Here is an 18,082-nt window from a genome sequence, read left to right as displayed (position 1 = left end):
ATAAATAAACGTATCTTAAAAAAAAAAAAAGAAAGAAAGGGGCTGGTGCAATAGCCTAGTGCCTAAAGTCCTCACCTTGCACACACCAGGATCCATATGAATGCTGATTTTAATCTGGCAGTCCCACTTCCCATCCAGCTCCCTGCTTGTGGCCTGGGAAAGCAATGGAGAATGATATAAAGCTTTGGAAACCTGCACCAGTGTGGGAGACCCAGAAGAAGCTCCTGGCTTCTAGCTTCAGATCAGCTCAGCTCCAGCCATTGTAGTCGCTTGGGGAGTGAACCAGCAGACTGAAGATCTTTCTATTTCTACTTCTCTCTATATATCTGCCTTTCCAATAAAAATATATTAATCTAAAAAATTAAAATGAAATAAAAGAACTCTGTTAGTAAAAGGAAACCACTTTACATATCTAAAGCTAAGGCCACCTGTGCCTGAGCAACCAGAATGCTGGGGACTCCTCTGGGGACTTCAGTGTCGGCCTCACTCTGGCTCTGCCAGCTGGAGGCTTTGTCTTCTCCTTCTCTGGGCCTCAGTTTCCCCAGCAGATGCTCCTCGAGACTGAGCTGATCTGACCCTGCTTATTTCTCTGACCTCACCTCCCCTCGTCCACATCTCTCACCAAAGTTGTCTGCTTTCTCTTCCCTAAAGCCTGAACTTACACTGACCTCAGGGTCTAACTCTGATGTCACCTCCTCAGTGAGCCTTCCCAGACTGCCGTCCTTGGCGCTGTCTGCCTCCACAGCTGAACACAGGCTGAAGCCGTTTCTCACCCTCAGTGACTTGTCTGGCTCCCCCAGCTCAGATCCTAACTCCACAAAAGCAGAAGCTTCATCTGAGTTGTCCCCCAGTAGAACCCTAGTGCCTAGGACACTGGGTAGCCTCGAGCAGCACATGAGATAATAGCTGGATAAGAACATGCCAGAGAAGGAAACCTAGACTCAAAGGCCAGAGTGCTGAACCTTTGTCACTGAGCCTGGCAAGCCACTTAGCCTCTCTAAATCTCCGCTTTTGCTGGGGTGGAAGTGACTGAGAGCTGTCCAAGGTACTTCCACGATGGCCAGCTCTGAAAATCCGGCACCTGGAAGCTGCCCAGTTGGTCCATGCAGGGAAGGCAGCTGGCCAGGGGGCCCAGCAGCAGCTGCACTCTTGCCACCTCCACCTGCGTCCCTGCCCCGCCGCGCAGTCCTCGCACTCCCCCGTCACAGCAACTGTTAATGAAGTGCGCACTGCTAAATGCAGTTACAATTACGGGGGCTAAGAATAAGGCGCTGACATCAGCCTCTTCAGTTTCCGAGTGAATCAGAAGGGGAGGGGGGAGGAAGAAGACGGGAAGGGGGATGGCGCCCTGGAGCTGTCAAGTGGAAATAGCACAGCGTTAAATATAATCCAGCACTGGCCTACATCGGCCTGGAGAAGCAGGTGATAGCTGGGTCCCCAGGGCCAGGAAAGACAACTGGATTCTTCAAGGAGGCCAGGCAGCCACAGCAGCTGCCGGCTGGGTAAGAGATGGACCGTCCTGGAACTCAAGGGTTGAGGCGGATGGCAATGGGGGTGTGAACTCTGGTGGGGCACACAGGAATCAGAACAGGCTCCTGCACCCCAGCCTTTGTCACCTGCTGTTGTGACAGCACAAACACAGCTCTTAGAAGAGGCAAAGCCCTTTCCCACCCAGGATTTCATTTCATGCCCAGGGGCAGAACGCGGCCTCTTGTCACACTCCCAGGTTAGACTCTACCATGCAACCTGGGAAAGTCATTAAACTACTCCAGGGGCCAGAGCCATGGTAGGGTAGATTAAGCCTCCGCTTGAGACACTGTCATTCCACTGGTTCAAGTCTCAGCTGCTCCACTTTTGATCCAGCTTCCTAAAAATGGCCTGAGAAAGCAACAGAAGATGGTCCAACTGTTTGAGCCCCTGCACCCATATCGGAGACCCAGAAGAAGCTCCTGCAGGTATTTGAGGAATGAACCAGTATATGGAAATTTTCTCTCACTCTCCCTTTCAAATAAAAATAAATAAATGTTAAAAGAAAAAGCTACTCTGAGTCACCTGACTTTCCATATCTGTGCAATAGGTACATCTACACTAACAGCTACTCCTTCAAGATGTTACAGGATGCACTGAGATCAAGCAAGAGCATGGCCCAGCAAGCCTCCCAGTCATTTTACTTTATTTTTGTAACCTCACCAAACCTCAGATGAGCCCCTACTTTCCAGGTGAGGCTCAGAAGCTGAAAGGATTTGTTGGAGGCAACAAGGCCAGCATGGAGTCCAATGTAAGCCTGTTTAGACCGTGGAACTGACGTACAGCCAGATGTGAGCATGGCAGACAGAGGTGAACTGAAACAGAGGAGATGCTGCTGCACATCTGGGCACATTCTCCAAGTGACCGTTGTCGAGATGGAAGAAAGGCCTGGGGACAGGCAGGGAGGTTGGCTGAGACCAAAGGCGCCGTGTACTCCCGGCCCTCCCCCATTCAGCCTGCAGGTGTGTGGGGCTAGGGGGTGGGTGGGTGGGAGGCAGAGCCTGCTCCTCCAAGGCAAATGAAGTGGATGGGTCCTTTCTCCCTGCTTCTTGCCAGACAGACCCAGGTGGGCCTCTGGCAGCTGCAAACCAGGGCAGCGAGAGCCAAGAGCTGGCAAGCTTGGGGCCAGGAGAGGACACAGAAGGACCAGCGTACTGTCCGCATAGCACCAAACAGCCCCCTACCAAGGCCCAGGACATGTCTAATGGAGCAAGGGGCGAATTCTTAGCCACCTGACTTTCCTGAGCTATTTCTCTCAGAATAATTTAAAGTGAATGGCTTGGGTCTACACTGTCCCTCTCCATCCCTTAACTGATGGGAATAACTGATTTGATTCTCTACATGTCTAGAAAGTTCTGCCTCACTGCCACAGACAGTAAAGGAGTGCAACACTAAAGGGTAGGGGCAGGGAGGGGTGAGAACAAGGACAGGAAGAGGCCTTGGACGGGTGGACCTGGCACCTGCCCCCATGGCATCCTCCCCCTCCCCCAGCCAGTCCAGCCCCATCCTAGAACTCCTCATCATCCAGAGGAGGAGGTGGGGGGCAGGGCAGAGCAGCTCATTTCCCAGGAAAAGCTCAGGTCATATTTCAAGGACAAAAGTTAGCACTTGGTCTGGGGAAAGAAAACTCTGGCAAATGGAGTCAACTGGGAAGGGGCTGCGGGAGAGAATTCCATGGCGGTCACTCCAGGTGCGTGGGGGTTTGGACAGGAACTGCAACTCTAATTCCCTTCCTCCCTCCCCCCCTCCCGCCCCAGGGATATGTCTGGCAGGATGCGGAAGATCTCTGAACAGAAGTAACTCAGACAGCCCCCTCCATCTCCCCTGTATCCAAGGTGGGGGCGGGCAGGGTGCGATGACCATGGTACTAGCTTGTCGGTCCAACCCACCTTGCCCCCCCACCAGCGGATTTAGTCTAGGCGGAAGAAGGCGGTGCCATGGAGGGCTTTCCAGCCCAGAGATGTGGCCCAAACCGCTAGGAGAGGGACCGGTAGCTGGCTGGTGTTGCCATGGCAACTTCCTCCCTGCACTGGATGGAGCATCCATCCTATGGGCAAATCGGAGCTGGCTGCTCCAGCTTCTCCGCCCTTCTCCTGGGCGGGTGGGGGAGAACTGGACGCTGAAAACCACTTGGTTAGGCATAGAGACGCCATCCTCAATCCCAGACCTCAGTGCAACACCCATCTTTGGAACTGCTGGACACCAGAGATGCCCCCCAGCTAACCCTCTCTCGGCTCTGTCCCAGGGCACAGTGCTTAGCTGGGACTGTAGATGTGGCACGAAGGAGCAGGTCAGGAAGAGCAGAGCAATGGGCAGCCTGCACCCACCCCCACCCTCATCTGTCCCACAAGGTCTTTAAAGCCTCCTCCTCAACCTAGCTGCCCCTTGATAACCACAACGCAATGAAAGTGGGCTACTAGAATCACAACAGCAAACGCCTTGGGAATCTGATTTCTCCCCTCCGCAAATCCACAATCGTGCTCAGTTACATCTCTTACTTCTCCGTAATAAGGTAGAGAACAAGGTGTATTGAGGGCCAACCTCAAGCCAGGTCCTATGCTAAGCCCCTTGCACAGCACAGACAGCATGATTATCTAATTTGGCAGCTAGAGTTGAGTGACCTTGAACAAATTCCTCTGGCCAGCCTTGATGTCCACACCTGAAAATGGACATGTGAACAGGAGCTGCTCCTCCTCTAGGGCTGCTCTGAGGAGCCAACTAAGATACCACACTTCAAGCGCCCAGAACTCTGTCTGCCACAAGCCAACCCTTTTCCAAATGCTGACCTCACATGTCCTGGGTGCTTCTTTGTTCCCTTTTCCAGATGGGAAAACGGGGGTCTCCTGTTGAACATCTCCCCACTTTCAACCTCCCCAACTGTAAACCACGAAGACACAAAGCCCTCCGGCAGCGACCCCCGCTGACCCAGTGCAAGCCTCTGGAAGGGCACAGTGTGCCTGTGCAAAGCGACCTTGTAAGCAGTGTGTGAGTGTGAGAGGGATGATGTGCCCTGAGAGAAGCTTTAAGAAGCCCCAGTAAACAGCATCCTGGGCCAGAGGCTGGCAAGACGGGGCTGCGAGGGTGCAGCATCATTCACCCAGCCCAGAGACCAAAGCTCCCAGGTCATCAGCAGGACCGGGTCTGCCCTCATCAGGGTTGATGAAAAACTGTCCCCCCACATTCCTTCTCAAGAGAAGCTGGAGTGTGGCATGGTGCATCCAACATGGGCTGCAAGCAGCAGCAAGGAGAAAATTCCCAGGGGGGCCAGAGGCCTGTCAGCGGGAGGCACTGCTGTGAAGCACCATGGGTAACAGACAGGTACTGTAGGGCCAGAGACGGGGCCGGGCAAGGCCTATGCCGGCAGCGCTCCTGTCCAGCATCGGAGACTACCACAGCCGCTTTCAGAAATGAGTCCAATATGCTGCTGCCCTGAAAGAAGCAAGCCCAAAAAATCTTGTCTCTGAGACAACCGATGACTTTGAAAAGCACAAGAGAAATACAGCTCCCAGACAACCTTCCTGGCTTCCAACTTTCACCAGGTACTCATGAGTCTTCTTGAAATGAACTTGACTTTGTCCCTTCCCTTCCCAAACTCTAAGGATCCCTCAAGCATGAGAAGCCCAACACAAACGGGTGGCTGCCAGGAGCTGTGGGTGGCCTCCTTGCCGGGGCACCGCCATCTTCACAGAGAGGTCTGGCTGCTGCCTGTTGCTTTTCAGCCCTTTCCCAGAAGGAGGGATGCTGGTTACTGGAAAGAGAACCAGAAACCTGATTTCCGTCTCGGCTCTATGCCTGCCTCACCGAATGACCTTGGGTTACGTACATGCACGCACACCTCATGCTGAGGTGGCAGTCACTCACACTCATAGTCCCACACACATCCTCAGCCAGCTGGGGGCAAAATGAGCTTGGATGAGCCGACCTGTAGGCCTCCTCCAGGTGAAATGTGGGGAAATGAAAAAATCCATTGGGGAAAACTATCAACCAACCCTTGACAGCCTCTCGAATACTGTAGGAAGTTCTCCGCTCTGGCCTGAGTTCCCTGCAACCTGAAATAATGGTCATGGCTTGGGACCCACGACATGCAGCATGAATTCAGAGGAAAACCAAACTGTGCTTATCATCCATGCTCCTGCCCAGCCTGGCTGCCAAGCTTTGGGAGGGCCATCAGGGGACGGACAGGGGACAGGTGGGAGCCAGCTCCCAGGGCAGCCAAGATCTTACACCTCACTCTACCCCACCCCCTGCTACCTCCAAGCTTGGCTCCAGAGGGTGCAGTCCTTCCCACCTTGCCTTGCCCAAAACAACCTTATAGCCTCTCTCTTCGGGAACGTGAAGCCACTGTACCCCACCTGCTTTCTGTCTGCAAGATGGTGATTCTGTAAAATGGTTCCACACTAACCATCTCCACCCAACTCCCAGCCAAGGGCAGCCCAGGCCCACCAGAGTGGCCAAGGCCTTGGGCATCCCTCATTTGTTTTTCCTTCCCTTCCTCCACAGGCTGGGGGCTCCTGACCCCTAGTTGTTGGCAGCCTTTTGGGAGGGGGAGGGAAGCACAGACAGCGGGGAACACGCCAGTGACTGCCTTCCTGGAGGGAGCTGCAGGGTGGTGCCAACTCCGCAGGTGGCACATCTACCTTTTACCATTTTATTCACAGGCCAGCAAACTTCTGGGGAACCCTCCCTCCTTTCCTCACCTGCCTCCAGCCTCAGCTTAAGACAGGAGCCTCCGTCACCCGTGGCTTCACCCTACAATAGACCCCACGAGGCCAGGCCAGCCAGACCGGGCCCTTGCACACAGGGATGAGTCCTCTAACATTGCATGGTGCATGGATGCTTTTGTTTTTTTAAGCAGAGACAGTCCCCATTTTTACCAGAGCCTTGAGGGCATTGCCCGTTCCCCAGCACCCCTACTCCTCTCCACTTGGGTCCCCTTCCATTTACAGTTCACAGTACCACACAGAGCTGTGTTCAAGTCATTGCTGTCCCCATTTCACAGATGAGGGTATCAAGGCTCAGGGCTGGTGCCACTTACCCAAAGTCGCAGATCCCCAGTACACACTGTAGACTGACACAAATCTGCATCCGGACTCAGCAGTCTTGGTGGCGCTCTCCCCAACCCCTCTGGCCACCCCACCTGTTGGCAGATTCGCTGCCCAATCCCCACCCCCAGAACCCAATCTTGAACACTCGTGTTCCTTCTGTAGGACCCCACAGTCCCAAACAGCCATCTTTGGGGGTATCTCCCAGTTCTGGCTGAGGTTGTGTCACAGGCCTGGGAGCTGAAGGCTGGTGTCGCCGGATGGAGGCAGGGCTCAGCCCACCCAGAGGGTTACTACAGGGACAGGAGCACCTGAGGTCAGGGGCATACACTGGTGGGCGGGCAGCAGCAGCAGCAGCAGCGTGCGAGAGTGTGTTGTTGGCGCCGCCCTAAAACCTCCCTCCAGGAAGACAGGAAAGGGCTGCCACCTGGCCAGCTCCTCGCTGCCCGCCCTAGTCCGCTGACAATCTAGGGTCCGTACTGGGAAGGAGAAGAGAAACACCTGGAGGCGCTCAAGGCCGTGGGGCCCCCACTTCACCCACGGCAAGGGTCTTAGGCAGGGAGCCTCGGATGCAGCCGAGACAAAGCTGTAGAGGTAGAGACTGCGCGCCACCTCCGATGGCAGGGGGCGCATCGGAACCCCAGGGGTGAGGCGGCCAGAGCCCAGGGTTGGAAGAGCCGGCACACACAGGACACCCAGGGATGGTGGCGGATCGGATCCAGGACGCACGGTCCGCACACAGGCCGGGACCTGGAGGCAGGGGACACTCAATAGGTGCAGGTGAGTGGGGAGAGCCGGAGCCAGGTGACCCGAAGGGCCCACCTGCGGGAAAGGGGTGAATGCAAATGATCCAGGGGCCCCCAGGGAAAAGGTGGAAGACGGCGCATCCTGGAGACTCTGGATGCCAGGGTGGGAAAGCAGCCCCTGGGGACCCCTCCCTGAGCGGGCTTGGGGGGTGGGGAGAAGAAATCGGCCACCTCGGAGGGTGCCCTGATAGCCGGTCCCGACACGGCCCCGGTGTCGGGGGCCACGCCGCGCGCTTACCCGCGTCCTCGTCATCGAAGGAGTTCATGCACGGGAAGTAGATGGCGAGCGCCTCGAAGGAGGCGGACAGGCTGAGGCGGCTCTGTGAGCGCTCCATGCCGGCGCTGGCGCCGGGCGCCTCGGCCGCAGCCGCGGCGGCGGGCGGCTTGGGCAGCTTGGCCGCCCCATTCTTGACGCGGAGTACGGCGCGCGGCGTGGTGGCGGCGGCCCGAGAGCGGGCCGGGGCTCCGCGGCGGGGCTGGCGAGCGCGGCGGGGCCAGCGGGCGGTCCGCACACAGGCCGGGAGCTGGCGGCGCGCGGAGCCGAGGTGTGCGGTGCTCCCGGTGGCGGCGGCGGCGGCAGTGGCGGCGGCGCAGCGCGCTCTGGCCCTCGGCTCCCCCTACCCCCCCGCCGGCCGCGCGGGGCGGGCTCGGAGCCGCGCGCTACAGCCAATCGGCGCCGCCCGGGGGAGGGGGCTCCGCGGCGGGGCGTGGGAGCCCGGGGCCGCGGGGTGGGGTTGCGCGCTGTGTCCCTTTCTTGGCGTCCTCGGCCGGCCCGGGCCGCTGCGCTGGGCGCCTGGGAGGCTGTTTGCACCGAGGTCCTGGGTCCCCCACACTCAGCCCTTGGACTCGCCCCACTCACCCCCGATGTCGGAGTTAGTCACCGGTGCAGACAGGCCTCACCCGGAGACAGCCGCAAGGAGGGGACACACTAAGAGCGGGCTGCCGGGGAGCGGAGGCGCAGGGACCCACAGATAAGCACGTGTGCCCACACGGGTGCGTTCACTTTGCAGGATGCGCTGCAGACACCTTCAGCCTCAGGCACAGACGTCAGACGCATAACCCCCACAGACTCGCACAGACCGGTGGACAGACACCTTCAGGCTCTCTCGCACCCAGAGACCTGCGGATATCAGAGTGGCAAGCACTTGGCCTCACCACAAGGAGACCCTCAGGTCCCCTAAAGCCCAGGAAGCACACCCTGACATGCACACTCAACTACATTCACCCTGGCCCACAGATCCCTCTGAGCGCCAGACATCTGGGGCACATGCCATCTCAGACTGGCATGCAGTGACACTCACCAGCTTTGTCCCTTTGACCACTGAGCACTGCCTGTGAAATGGGACACACTGAGTATGACCCCAGGACAGAGCCGCCTGGACCCAGCTTACCCTCCCTTCCCCCTGCCCCCTGGGAAGAACACATTCTGACACCCTTCCTGGCAGACCCTCACCCAGGTGCAGGGATGCACCCCAGCAGGCTTGGATGGAGTGGTAGGGTGGACATCCTTTGGAGGCTCCAAGTCCAGCTTTGGCACTTCTCTGCTGGGCAGCTATGGTGACTTTCAACACATGTGCCCATTCTTTGTCATCTCCTTGAGAGGTGGGACCCACATCCCCCTCCCCTGGAAGGGTGACTGACTTATAAGCAGAGGCATGCATGTAATGTCTGCAGCCAGGTCAAACACATCCTGCAGCTTTCCCTGGCCCAGTTCATATACACTGTCCAGGAGAAAACGCCTTCACTTACGCAGCCTCGCCACCCGGAGGTGATGACGCTGGAGAGGCAGCAAGGAGGCCCTTCTGACCTCCCAGCTGAGCCGGCCAGCGTCAGTCTGGTAGACATCTAACTGAGCCCTCCTGGGTGCCTAGCTCGGTCTGGCCCTGAGGCAGCTCCCGCTGACACCTGCTGGCAGCTGCATGAGAGACAAGAATAAGAGCAGCTTAGCTGTGCCACCTCGCAACTTGCTGACAACCAGAATAAATGACTGTTGGGTCATACCACCAAGTTTTGAGATACTGTCTTATTGCCACCACAGACTCATGACTTTGGGCAAGTGAAGTAACCTCTTTGGCTGTTTCTTACATGATGAAACAGGGGCAAGGCATCACTGTGCGGGAATCACCATCCAGTGAACCCACAGATGTGGAGTTCTGAGAACAGCCACCAGACATGCTAAGTGTACAGCGTGCCACTGAAGGGTGGGCCGGCATCATCTCTCAGAGCTGGAGCTCTTAAAGTTAGCAGAACTCTGGAAGACCAGTCAGCCCTCCACAGCCCCCGCCCCATCTGGAGAGAAAGAAACAGACCAGGAAGGGTAATGGAGTGCCCCAAGTGACACATCTGCTGCCTGGACAGAGTCCCGCTCGCCTGGCAGGTGCACAGTGGCATGAGTGGGTGAGTGGGGGCTGGCATTGTCCAGCTGTGGCAGGTGGTACGGAGGTGAGAAATCAGTTGAGGAAACAGTGGGCTTCTGGCCAGTAAGCTAGGCAGGGGGGCTTCCCATGTGATTTCTGTTTCCTAGGCTAGCTCAGGCCTAGAATTCCAGCAGTTGGTTTTGGGCCTGGGATCTGGAAGTTTTCATTCCCTCTGTGGCTTCCCCATGGGAGATGCCCATAGTCAGCCCACTTGAGTGTGAATAATGCCTCCAGGAACAAATTCAGCAGGACGTAGCTTACTGTTGAGGAGAGAGATGGTGCTGAGTGTGAACTGAGAAAAAAAGAGGGCATGGGAAACTAGAGACCAACTTCCAGTTTGGTGAGATAGCAAATACCAAGGGCCAGGCAGCTTAGTGGGCTGGAGCTGAACAAGTATCACCTGCCTTGGGTTTAAATGCAAGTCCTTTAGCTGTCTAACCTTGGGTAATGACCCTACCAAAAAGGAGGGTAATTTTAAAAATATATTTATTTTATTTATTTGAAAGGCAGAGTTAGATAAAGAAAGAGGGGAACAGAGAGATGTTTTCTGTCTGCTGGTTCTTTTCCCAAATGGTTCCAGAGGTAAGGGTTGGACCAGGCCTAAAGCCAGGAGCCAGGAGCTTCATCTGGGTCTCCCATGTGGGTACAAGGGCCCAAGCACTTGGATCATTCTCTGCTGTTTTCCCAGGTGCATTAGCAAAGAGCCAGATTGGAAGTGGCGTACCCAGGACTCAAGCCACAGTCCATGTGGGATGCTGGCATCAAAATCAGGAACTTTACCCACTATACTACAAGGCTAGGCCCAAAACAAGAATAAATAACACTCATTTTGAAAGTCACAGTGAAAATTACTTGCACATAGTAGGCATTTAACAGCAACCTTCACTAAATCAAAGTTCTGAGAGCCTACTGTGGGTTCGTCATTGTTCTCAGCTCTAATAATCCACAGATAAATGAAACTCTACTTCACTTGCTCTCTACAGGTCTACATGGAATTAATAACTTGACAACATTAAGCAAATAATTATGCCGATCATTATTTAGTTGTTATCTAATAGTGTCACTATAATAAGTTCAATTACAATTCTGACAACTATCGTAAGAAATACATGTCTATGTTCTTCATAATACATGTTGTGTATGTGTACTCACTTCCAAATAGGTAGGTGGGTGGCAACCCCAACTAGCTCTGAGAGATGGAGGAAGGTTTCCCTGGGGAAGGAATATTGAAGTGAAAAATAGCACACATTGTGGGCCTGCCCCCCTGTCCGTGGCCCTAAGGCTAGATCAGTAAACAGAGAGGTCTTGTTTGCATTCTGAAATAATCCTGGGGCTGCCATGGTGGGGAGGGGAGTGAATTCAGGCTGCCCTTTCTCTGCACAGAACACAAAGGACAAAAAGCCCTTGGCTGTTCTTCTGTTCCTGCAGCCGAGGAAGATGTCCATGGGACATCCTATGGGAAGGAAGGTGAAGAGGACCAGGCTGGGGACTGCAGATCCTGGGCCCGGAGGCCAGATGGAAGGCTGCGGTCCAGACCCTCTGGGGAGCCAAAGCAGGCCCAGGCTGAGGAGGGGCTGACCCTGGGAAAGTTTTCACAGCTCACTTGAGCAGGGTTGGGGGACAGGCTTGACAGACTGCAGATGGGGAAGGAAAGGAGGGACAACAACACTGCGGAGCTTCTGAGCATGAAGAGAACATGGCCCCGTGTGGCCAGAACGCCCTTGGCATGCGTCTCTCAGTTAAGCAGAAGCTTGGAGGGAAGCCATACAAGGACCCAGTGCCGCTTTGCCAGGGAGACACAGGTTGATCTTGTCAGTGATGCCAGTGTTCTACCTGCCCTGCTGTGTGTGTGTGTGTGTGTGTGTGTGTGATATCTCTGACCACATAGGCATTTCTGCATATCTGTGTCCTTGTCTGTGGCAATGACCTTGTCTCTGAGCATGTCCTTGCCAAGTGTGCACCCTTGTGTTAAGTATGCACAGTATGGTTTCAAGTATATGCATTCTAATCTTTAGTTATAGTGCCGTGTGTGTGTGTGAGAGAGAGAGAGAGAACGAGGACGAGAGAGAGAGACATAGAAAGCGTGAAAAGTGCCTGTCCCATGTCTGACACATGGCTCCTATGTCCTGATCCTAGCCTGGCTCTGCTGAAGAGAGCGCGTGTGTCCCCTGTGGTGCTATATTCCTGCGTCTGCCTTGTCTGTTAGGGTGTCAGAGTCTGTGCGTAACTGGGTGGTGCTGGCTTTGTTGAGGATCAGTGCAAGATTTCTTCCTCTGTGTGTGTGTGTGTGTGTGTGTGTGTGTGTGTGTGTGTGTGTGTGTGTCTGCTTCTCTTTGCATACCGCTGCATATGAATCCATCCTGGACTGAGGAGGAAATTTTCCACTTGCATTGGCAGCTTCGGAGGGGACTCACATGCGCCCACATGAAAGACCCAGAGGAGAATATTCCCCCTGCTAAAGGATCTTCACTGCTGGGCCCACGGAGCAGGTACACAATAAGATGCAAAGGCCTAGAGATACTGGGGTCCTGGCCAGGGAAGGGTGTGATGCCTGGCAAGCTGCCTGCAGGAGGCAGGACTCCTGTCCTGGACTAGTAAGGGTACAAGACTCTACACTTGAAAGGGCTCCCTCCTGGCCATGGCCCAAGCGGCAGACTCTCCGTAACAGTACCCTGTGCCCCCTGGACCTGGCTTTTCACCCTCCCTGCTTCTGCCCTTCCAGAGTCCCACCCTGGTGATCTTGTTCCTGGTACTCTCTCCCCAACCTAGTTCCTTCCATTTGACAAATCGCTTCGACAGTCTGCCCAGTCTGCACATCAAAATAAATTAATTTCATTACAAAAATAATTTTTGCATGTTCTAGAACATTTAGGGAAGAAAAAAAAAGAAAAGCAAATTCAAAGGGAAAAAATGGAAAACGTCCTTTGTCACGCCACCTTTAAATCACAGCCTTCTTTAAGCCTGATGTTTTCTTCCCTTTTTTCCCTTCCACCATGTATCATACAGGCCATTGGACCATCAACAGTCAGTGATCTTGGGGCCTTTTTCATACTTTCTCACATAAGCTTCCACATCCACACTTTCTCATAGCAATATATATATATCGCCCCAAGTCCATGTCCCCTTTGTTGGGCAGCTTCTTGTTCAGGTTCAAGTGTAGAGAAATGTTCTTGTAGACCCATGATCACTTCCCCTGGAGTGGAAGGGCTGAGTTGAGAGGGTGCTTTTTTTTTTAAGATTTATTTATTTTTAGTGCAAAGTCAGCTATACAGAGAGGAGGAGAGACAGAGAGGAAGATCTTCCATCCAATGATTCACTCACTCCTCCAGTGGCCGCAATGGCTGAAGCTGAGTCAATCCGAAGCCAGGAGCCTGGAGCTTCTTCCAGGTCTCCTATACAGGTGCAGGGTCCCAAGATTTTGGGCCATCCTCAACTGCTTTCCCAGGCCACAAGCAGGGAGCTGGATGGGAAGTGGGGCCACTGGGATTAAAACCGGTACCCATATGGGATCCCAGGCATGCAAGACAAGGACTTTAGCCACTAGGCCACTGCACCAGGCCCCCAACTTTTTCCAATTTTTAAGTCACTGAGTTTGTGTTCTTTTAGTGTGACATAGATCTAATTTTGTTTTTCCCCATATTTTCCCCAACACTATGACAAAATTCAATTCTCTACTGATTTCTGCTGCCACCTGTGTCACACCCCAAAATATTCACATACCTGGATCTGTGGTATCTCTTCCGTCCCCACTGGATGCTGTTTTCTGGTATCAATGCCACCCTGGGGTGGGGGTGGTGAAGAGAAGGTGAGAATGAGGATGAACTGCCTGCTAGGGAAGGTGAGTGCTTCAGCTCTGCGCCCCTCATCTCATTCAGTCAGCGGTGCAAGCTTGGGCGCAGCAGCAAACCACCTGCAACAGGTGATGCTGAGCACAACCACATGGCGTCTCCCTCCTCAACTATTCCTTTTTGCATCATCATCTTCTTTTCTTAACAAATACTGAGACAGAGAGGGGGAGAAATCTTCCATCCGCTGCCTAACTCTCCAGTGGCTACAGCAGGGCTAGGCCAAGCTGAACTGGGAGCCAGGAACTCCATCTGGGTCCTCCTTTGTCTCGGCGGGGACCTAAGTGCTTGGGCCATCCTCTGCTACTTTCCCATCCTGTGCTTTTGCAGGGAGCTGGGTTGAGAGCAGAGTAGCCAGGACTTGCTAGCATTGCAAGTAGTGGCTTAACCCATTGAGCCAAACCAGCCCCCAGGCAAAGATTATTTGAAAATAAAGAGAGAGAAAGAGAGAGAGAGAGAGAGAGAGAGAGAGAGAGATGCTGATCTATTGGTTGCCTTGAGCACCTGTGTATCTCAGGCTGGCGAGATCTGGGGGGTGGGTAGAGGAGGGATAGACAGAAAACAAAGCTGGCAAGAAAGAAGTGGGAGCCCTAAGCTAAAGGGACAAGGAAATTGGGTAGACTGCCAAGGTGGTAACTTGGGAACGTGGGGCAGGCCAAAGCCCTGCCACAGGCCCTGTGGGCCGAGCAGGAGGAGCAGGACTTCTTGTAGTGAGCAGTGGCCCAGTTATAGAAATATCATCCCTCATCCCAACAGAAAAAGAAAAAAAATGGCAGAAGACCTGACCAGGCAAATTTCCAAATGCAGAAAAGCAAATGGCCAGGGTGAAGAAAAGAAAATGTTCGACCTCACCAGAAACCAAAACAACTCACCTCCCTTCCTCCTCTCCTCCCTCTCTCCCTCCCTCCCTCCCTCCTTCCCTCCCACTGCCTGCCTTCCCTTCTTTCACGACACTCACAGATGCTCTCAGATGCAGCTGGTAGAACTGCAAGTTGGCAAGGCTCTGCTGGAGGGCAATCGAGCAGATTGTATTGAAAGGACTTAAAGACGAGCGCCCTTTCCTACTTCGAGGAATTTTTCCTGAGGAAATAATTAGAAATGAAGATGAGGATGGAAACCAACAGGTCCACATGTGCTGCAACTGCACCCCGCACTGTGCTGAGCACCTGACACGTTCCACATGGCCTGCAGAGCAGCGTACAAGGTGGGAGAGGGCCCATTTCTAGGGGGAGAGACAGACTCCCAAAAGGGCGGTGAGTTGCTTAAGTTCAGGCAGCTGGGGAGCAGCAGGCTCCAGTTCACACCTCGAACACTTCAACACCAAAACCCAGGCCCTGAACCACCCTGTTATCCTATCCTTCTGGAAAGCTCTGTGTGAAAAAAGATGCCCACCCTACTACTTCTTTAAAATAACGAACACTCAAAACTAAGTTTGGTGTGCAAGAACTGAGTTAATTAAATAAGTCACAATACAACACATTCACATGAAATAAGCTGTGAAAGAACTAGTGGCATGGGGAGAGCATGAGGTGGAAAAGCATGGAAGACGGCCATATCCACTTAAAATTAAAAACCCATCAGGGCTATTTTTATGAAACTCAAAATTCAGCCTATGGTACTCAAGGTTGGAGGGGAAGGGGGCTGCTGATGAGGAAGCTACTTGGGGGGAGTTGGGGATGTCCCCTATCCTGGCAGGGCTGTGGCTGTCCAGTGTATATGGCTGTAAATTTACTCCAGCCGCAAGGCTAACGTTTGTATGCCTTCTGTGGCTTTTTGGAAGTTACAGTTAACTACGAGGTGCATAAATGCATAGAAAAAGTCTTGGAAGAAGAATGCAAAAAACTGTTAGCACTGATGATGGCTAATTAAATTTTTCCTGGGCCCGGTGCAATAGCCTGGCAGCTAAAGTCCTCGCCTTGAATGCGCCAGGATCCCATATGGGCACCAGTTCTAATCCCGGCGGCTCTACTTCCCATCCAGCTCCCTGCTTGTGGCCTGGGAAAGCAGTCAAGGACGACCCAAATCTTTAGGGCCCTGCACCCATGTGGGGGACCTGGAAGAGGTTCCTTGTTTCAGATCGGAGCAGCACCGGCCATTGTGGTCACTTGGGGAGTGAATCATCGGACAGAAGATATTTCTCTCTGTCTCTCCTGCTCTCTGTATATCTGACTTTGCAATGAAAATAATAATATAAAATAAATAATAAAATTTTAAAAAGAGTAAAAATGTGGGCTCAACACAGTAGCTTAGTAGCTAAAGTCCTTGACCCACGTCTGCCAGGATCCCATATGGGCATGCTGGTTCATGTCCTGGCTGCTCCACTTCCCATCCAGCTCCCTGCTTGTGGCCTGGAAAAGCAGTTAAGGACGACCCAGAGCCTTGGGACCCTGCACCCGCGTGGGAGACCTGGAAGAGGTTCCTGGCTCCTGGCTTCAGATTGGCTCAGCTCCAGCCGTTGCGGCCACTGGGGGAGTGAATCAGTAAATGGAAGATCTTCCTCTCTGCCTCTCCTTTTCTCTGTATATCTGATGTTCCAACAAAAATAAATAAATCATATATATATAATAAAAATAATAAATAATAAAATAAAAGAGTAAAAATTTGGGCTCAACACAGTAGTTTTATCTATTTTATATATATAAATATATATATATAAAGAACAAAAATTCAGGAATAAAGATGTTTGGTATATGAGACTACTAGCAAATACTGTGTTTAAATATAAAATGAGGAAATGTAACTAGTTCTTTTATCTTCCCTATTAAGAAATACCAATTTCATTGAGGCCAATTAGTGTAAAAAAAGAAATCACCTTTGCTAGTCAGCTGTAGCATGGGGTAATATGTAACAGTGTGGCCAATGAGACATAAAAATTTGTGAAAAAACTTCCTTTCCTGATACAGCAATTTTCTCCCTCCTGAATGGACTAAGAATATGATGATAGGAGCTTCAGCAGCTGTTTTGCAATTACTAGGAAAATCCAAGAAGGATTACAGAGACCCCTAATCCTGCCATTCTTGAGGTATTGAAGCAGTGACAGCAGCTGCCTCCTGCTTTGTTACTTATTAAACTCACTGGCTGCACAGGCTTTCTGTTACTCATAGGTAAATGCAATTTTTAACTGATTCACCCAATAACGTAAAAGTTACAATGTGACTACCACCAAACAGGAAGCTTTGAGCCTTTTTTGTTTTAGATTAATTTATTTTTTATAGAAAAGGCAGATCTACAGACAGAAGGAGAGACAGAGAGGAAGATCCTTCATCCACTGGTTCACTCTCCAAATGGCCACAATAGCCGGAGCTGAGCCAATCCGAAGCCAGGAGCCAGGAGTTTCTTCCAGATCTCCCACTTGGGTGCAGGGTCCCAAGGCTTTGGGCCGTCCTCCACTACTTTCCCAGAGCACAAGCAGGGAGCTGGATGGAAAGTGGAACAGCCAGGACACAAACTGATCACGCATCTAGGATTCTGGTGCTTGAAGGGGAAGGATTAGCCAATTGAACCATTGCACCAATCCCCAAATAGGAAGTTTAGGGAGAAAGGATGGAGAGAAAGAGTAGCGAGGCTGATGTCTCACTGCAGGTGGGCCACACCTAAAACTGAAATAGGAGGTCAGAAGGTGAGGGCTACTGACTCCTAGTATTTTCCAGAGAGATTTTTTTTTTGTTTTAATTTTAAGGGATGGCGAAAGAAAGAGAGAGAAACCAAACAGGATCAATAATGAAGTGGGGAGCTGGGAACACCTCTCCTTCGTGGGCAGCCAGGGCTCCAAGCATGGAAGGCATCCCCTGCTGCCCCCAGGGTGCATTCAGCGGGAAGCTGGAGTGAGGAGTGGAGCTGGGACTTGAACAGGGAACTCTGACACGGGATGCGGCCTTGTGACCACTGTACCAAGCACTTGTCCTTCCAGAGCTAATAAATACTTTAGTGGAAGAATTTAAAAATTGTTTCTCATTAAACCAAAGTTACATAATTGAAATGGCCTTCAAAACTTAAGAAGAATTATGATTATTCCTAACTCTGTATACAGATATTGAAAGATGTCTGAAATGATGTTCCTATTATTTGAATTATGCTTATTTCAGGATTTCTTGCTTTTTTCTGTTTTTGAACTCTTAATTTTACAGAAGAGTTTACAGAAGAGTTGCACAGACAGGATAGAAAATTCTGTTTTCCCTTTGCCCAACTCCCTGAAATGTCACCATCTTACCTAATCATAGGACATTTACAAAAACAAAGAAATAAACTTGGTCTGACACTCTTCGCTACACACTTCGTTCCAGTTTTCTGGCTTTTACACTGCTATCCACTTTCTATATGTTTCCAGACTAGGATATGTCACCCATCCTATAGACACCACGGCATCTTCGTGTCCTCTGGCCCAACGGTTTCCCACTACCTTGTCTTCCATAGCCTTAACACTTTCAGGGTTGTAGTTTTAGAGA

The 18,082-nt window shown here is 52.4% G+C and overlaps 1 protein-coding gene across 1 annotated transcript in view; it reads right to left on the bottom strand.

The window, feature by feature from the left end:
* Positions 1-7,966, bottom strand: part of RIMS4 (regulating synaptic membrane exocytosis 4) — a 50,393-nt gene extending 42,427 nt beyond the window's left edge. The window contains exon 1 of the mRNA XM_058679539.1: positions 7,614-7,966. Coding sequence (XP_058535522.1) covers positions 7,614-7,710 — 97 coding nt within the window. The 5' untranslated portion in view covers positions 7,711-7,966. The remainder of the gene's footprint in view (positions 1-7,613) is intronic.
* Between the last annotated feature and the right edge of the window lie 10,116 nt (positions 7,967-18,082).

Source organism: Ochotona princeps, chromosome 22 (genome assembly GCF_030435755.1).
Source record: "Ochotona princeps isolate mOchPri1 chromosome 22, mOchPri1.hap1, whole genome shotgun sequence".
Lineage (NCBI taxonomy): Eukaryota > Metazoa > Chordata > Mammalia > Lagomorpha > Ochotonidae > Ochotona > Ochotona princeps.
This window is presented reverse-complemented; position numbering and strand designations above follow the sequence as displayed.